Here is a 5335-nt window from a genome sequence, read left to right on the forward strand (position 1 = left end):
ATTGTACAACAATTGTCTTTTAACGATGTATGATAAATTTAAAATTTTGTATTTGACTTAATTATTAAATATTATTATTTTTAATTATCTGTGTAGTATATATCTCAAACTAGTATGTAATAAAATATATAATACTATAATATAGCATATAAATGTCACAAATCTTGAAAACGTGTATATCTGTTCTTGTGATACTATTTTACTATATATACTTAACAAGTTTGGTGCCGCAAGTGGTCCACCGGGTTGGTTGACGGTACCGTATTGATCGGTGCATTTTGTATTTTTTTTTGTTTAGCTACCATAATAACCGTAATGTGATCGGATCAAACGCCAGTCTTTAATTTTTTAGTTCTTGTACTATAACAAATCTGGAAAAAAATCGATCGAGTTCACGCAGACTAGCAACCTTATTTAAAGCCCACGATAGACACCGCTACCGACCGACCCCCCCCCCCCCCCAAATTGGTCGTTGGTCCACCTTAAGTTTTATATTATTTTCGTTTTTTTTGTTACAGTACCATAAGGTACGTAATCAAATCCGACCGAATTCGTGTCATTTACCGCCTCAATGCTCGGGACCGACAACACTTGGGTTTTACCACAGCCTGGGTTTACCAACCAAATAAATATCTTCTTAAATATTTTGTTTTCTCATATGTTAATGTTTTTATATATTAATTTGACGAATTATTTTTTTTGGATTTTAACCATCAAATTACATCTATGGTGTCAATATCGTAACGAACACAGCCGGTATTGACTGAATTCATGTCGACTTAGGCTAAGGGGTGTGGGGGCTCTAATGGGGGCGCGAGTGGGGGCTCCAGCCAATAATATTGTGACGTGTGGCAGAGAGAGAAACTGGATAAGATGGGTGTTAGAGCCCCTGGCCCTGGTGTGGAGGGGCTCTAGCAGGGGCTCCAGCGGATTTTTTTTTTATTTTTTTATAAATAAAAAATACCCCTTGCTATTATAATCTCCATAACCCACCCCGCCACCTTTGAAAGAAGGTTTCCGACCAACCTGCACTTTTTCCGATGAACCGATATGAAACCCAACAACAAAACAATACCCTTGATTAACCATCTTCACTCCATAACCCACCCTGCCACCTTTGAAAGAAGGTTTCCGACCAACCTGCACTTTTTTCCGATGAACCGATATGAAACCCAACAACAAAACAATACCCTTGATTAACCATCTTCACTCCATAACCCACCCCGCCACCTTTGAAAGAAGGTTTCCGACCAACCTGCACTTTTTCCGATGAACCGATATGAAACCCAACAACAAAACAATACCCTTTCCGACCAACCTGCACTTTTTCCGATGAACCGGTTGTTAATCTCATATTGATCGTGTTAGTTCGATCACATAGTTACGTTCAAAATCTGTCGTAGCAGTTTTCCGACCAACCTGCACTTTTCCAACGGCTAGATCACACTTTCCCATGCACCTTTACGCCCATCCTCACCCGCGACCCACCTTGCGCCTGCTTTGAATACCGTGCTCGCGCCCCTCTCGCGCCCCTCTCGCGCCCCGGTGGTGTGGTGCTCGCGCCTGGGGGCGCGAGCGGAGGGGCTCTCGCGCCCCCGCTGAAGCCCCACACCCCTCAGCCTTATCGTCGTAATGCTCAGGCTTTACTAACGCCCAAGTTTGAAAGTTGAGGTTTTGTTAGTTGTCCTGGCACGGTACATGTAGAAAAACCGGTTGTAATATAATCATGATATTACCTCAAGTTATGAGAAAGTACATAATACTATAAGACAGAATTTAATATTGAGTTGACTGAAAGATTTTAATCCATAATAACCATCAAAATAATCAAAACCAAGAGTGCCTTACCTTTTGAAAAATAAACAATAATAATTAATAACCGTTACAATTAATATTTTAAAAAGTTTGCTACTTTTAACCAGAAATTAGTATAACCCAAGGGTATTATAGTAATTTAGTCACCAGCTCCAACCCTTATAACCAAATCCTCTAGTCAACATCCATCACTGTCTTGTCTTCAGACAATAATACCTTTTTTAAAATAAAAACTTACGAAATGAGATCTCGACGCGGGTTTTTGTATCCAAGTAACGGAGCTCCGGCGACCAACAGTCGTAAAAGGGGTCGCTTTAACTTCTTTGATATGCTGCCAGACGACATCCTTTTGCTTATTCTTATGAAACTAGTCGTCTCTGCGGAATGTCCTGCTGACTTTATAGCCGTTTTGTTAGTGTAAGAACACATGAAATTAATGTAAACGTTTTTGTGTCGTGTGTTAAGTTTTAATTATAAAAAAAAGATTAATGTGACATGTTTTGTTGGTTGTACGTGTGAAACAGGTGCAAAAGGTTCAATTGTTTAGGGCTCAATCCGTTTGTGTTGTCGAAAGCTTCGGCAGAAACATTTGCGGTGAAACCTGGGATGTTATCGGCCGCCAACTGGTTCTTTGAACGGTGTGCCGATGCCGGAAATGTTGAAGCCTTTTACATTATGGGCATGGTTAGTTTTTAAAATTTTTTATTAGTGTTAAAATTCGCGCGACGTGGTGCATTAAATGATCGATGAAATGGACTCGTTAAACTGCGAAAAAATTAACGTTTACACAACGTTGTACAAAAATGTAAGATAATTACGCACGCGCTCAACCGAAACCGTAATAATATTCAAAATAATTATCTAATTTTTTAAACAGCCTTAACATATAAAACAAAAAAAAATATATATATAAGATATTAACATCTAAACATTAATAAATTTATATATAAAAATAAGAAAAATATATTGATATATAAGGATTAAAAGAAATTTGGTGTTAAAATAAGAAAAAGTTTAATTAGAGGATAATGTCACTTGCACATTTTGCATGCTATTAAGTGTTAACTATTAATTAATGGCAAGGGTCATGTTATAACTGTATCACGTACTTATCTGATTTTACAACATTAAATAATTGTTTATAAAATATTCTTGACAGTTCTTTGGAAAAAAATATAAAATCTATAAAAATTTGGTCGGAAGGCCTTGTTGTCCAACCAATATCCGAATGGCCGATCTGATCATAGCCGACCATATATATTATTTTTGTTTTGTCAAAATGGTTGTCCGATCTCTATCCGGACGACCGTCCTGACCATATAGACAGTCAAACACTAAAGTTTATAGGTCAAAACGATTATTTGATTTTTATCCGGACAGCCATTCTTATAATATACAGACGGTCAAATTTTATAAAATTTTAACCAAAACAGCTATCTGTCCACTATACAGATAGCTCTTTAAAACAGTATATGATTAAATGTTAAAATGCGTGCGTATATTAACATTCATTAATAAAATTCACTTTTCAAATATTATTAATAATTTATATTTTTGTACAGATTCAATTTTACTGTTTTTACAACCACAAACTTGGAGCTTCACTCATGGCAAAAGCGGCTATTCAATCTCACGCTCAGACATTATACTCACTCTCCATAATCTACTTCAATGGTAGCGGTGGTATTGGCGCCCTCAAAGACCTCATAGCCGGCGCCACTCTCTGCGAACGTGCCGCTTTCCTCGGTCACGTGGACGCCCTCCGTGAACTCGGCCATTGTCTAATAGACGGCTACGGTGTCATTATAAATGTTGCCGAAGGCGACCTAATTTTAATGCAAGCCAGCCTTCAAGAATTAGCTGCGAGTCGCGCAACACAGGTATTGCTAGACTAATATTGCATAATTGCATGAATTTGTCGTACTTACAAATCGTAAGGGTTTTCTGGTTTTTGTCATTTAATCTTGAAAATTTTTAGGCTGAATTAAAAGTTGACCGAATATAATGAATTTATGTATAAAAAGGTTTTTTCTTTTTTCGGTTTCTTGCACTTTACAAATTATTACAACAATTAATAAAAAAGTTTAAAGCACTGTTTAATATCATTTATACTTTTTTATAGCTACCCAGACTGCGGCGAAACAATCTGCACACAGTCTTCCTTCCAGTTAGCGGTCTCACGCTTGGTTTCATGCCTCAAAATTGTCATCCAGCGAACCGCTTTCTAATTTCTTGGTACAATGGTCTAACTCCTGATCCGACGTTGCGTAGTTGTTCGTATGTTGGTTGTGGGCGAGTAGAGACAAGGGTGCACGAGTTCAGAAGGTGTTCGGCATGTGAAGTGACGAACTACTGTTCACGTGGATGCCAAGCGCGTGACTGGATGATCGGACATCGTCTGCATTGTATACCATTGTTGATGTTTCCGATCATGGACGCCGATGCTGGTGCTGGCTGGTGCTGGTGCTGGTGCTGGTGCTGGGAATATATGATATATATGCATGAATGATGGCCAGGAAACCTAATAACTAATAAGGGCAGTTATGGAATTTGGCAACTCTAGCTTTCTTTTTTTTAGGTTTATGGTATTATCAATGTAGTTGCCTAGCGAAATGAAATAAAAGTTTTAATTTTAAAGTTGATCTTAATTAGAATAATAACCGATTGGAATACAATTATAATTCGACTAATATTATAGTTTCATCATCATGTCTGAACACAAACATCAAGTATTGATTGCTTAAAATAATACTAACAATAATAATACTATATAATAATGATGTGTTTAAATAATATTATCAAAACAAACCACGTGTTTATTTAGTGGTTGTATTCATGAGCTAAATGAGTTTGGTAAAAAGTAGGATGTTTTGACCGATAAAAGTAACATATAATCCGCAAAATGAATATTATTGTTATTTTTAGTGAACTTTATTGTAATAAATGATCATTTAAGTTGTAGGTTTCTTGTTGTTAGGTTGGTGAGACTCAAAACGAGTATCTGGACGTTTCATGTAATGTTTATAAAAATGTAGGCATATATATAGTGAACGAAACAGATATAAAAATTTAACATATATTCTCTATATTTCGTTATTTTAATTTAGTCAAATAAAAATTAATTGAAATAAAAGTTAAAGCATGTAAATATATGTAAATAACCATACGTATTACATGTTGGCTTTCTAAATTTTAAATTCTAAAACATAAGAAATGATATTTAACTTTATTTAATTATTTGTTCTTTTTCTGTTAAATCACTTGGTTGTGGGAAACATGCAAACATCAAAAGGTATCCGACGCCGTTTATTAATCACTAGTTTGATCTTCCCGTGTTACGAGAGTTTATTTAAAATTTTGTTTTTAATCGTTTTGTTATTTTATGATAATTATTTTATTTTTTAACATAATTTTGTTTTAATTTAATACATATATATTAGTTTATTATTATATTTTCTAACGCTTGGTTTTATCAGTTGAGATGTTTAAGTATTTTAGATTTTTAGCGAATAAACATAAA

General features: G+C 35.5%; 1 protein-coding gene across 1 annotated transcript; it reads left to right on the forward strand.

Annotated features, from left to right (window-relative positions):
* Window positions 1-2032: 2032 nt before the first annotated feature.
* On the forward strand, window positions 2033-4324 carry LOC143604746 (F-box protein At1g67340-like). The gene is made up of 4 exons (XM_077081135.1): window positions 2033-2232; window positions 2340-2499; window positions 3378-3681; window positions 3972-4324. The coding sequence occupies exons 1-4, from the start codon at window positions 2057-2059 to the stop codon at window positions 4322-4324; spliced, it is 993 nt and encodes a 330-aa protein (XP_076937250.1). The 5' UTR covers window positions 2033-2056.
* The last annotated feature ends 1011 nt before the right edge of the window (window positions 4325-5335 follow it).

This window comes from Bidens hawaiensis, unplaced genomic scaffold (assembly GCF_021521415.1).
Source record: "Bidens hawaiensis isolate Kalapana, Puna unplaced genomic scaffold, B.hawaiensis_p1.1 tig00066401_1, whole genome shotgun sequence".
Classification (NCBI taxonomy): Eukaryota; Viridiplantae; Streptophyta; class Magnoliopsida; order Asterales; family Asteraceae; genus Bidens; species Bidens hawaiensis.

What these genes read in the sequence shown, in the direction of transcription:
- LOC143604746 (XM_077081135.1), top strand. Translation starts at nt 2,057, where the DNA reads ATGAGATCTCGACGCGGGTTTTTGTATCCAAGTAACGGAGCTCCGGCG. An exon ending in CCTTTTACATTATGGGCATG is followed by an intron (nt 2,500 to 3,377) that starts GTTAGTTTTTAA and finishes ATTTTTGTACAG; the next exon opens with ATTCAATTTTACTGTTTTTA. An exon ending in CCTTCAAGAATTAGCTGCGA is followed by an intron (nt 3,682 to 3,971) that starts GTCGCGCAACAC and finishes ATCTGCACACAG; the next exon opens with TCTTCCTTCCAGTTAGCGGT.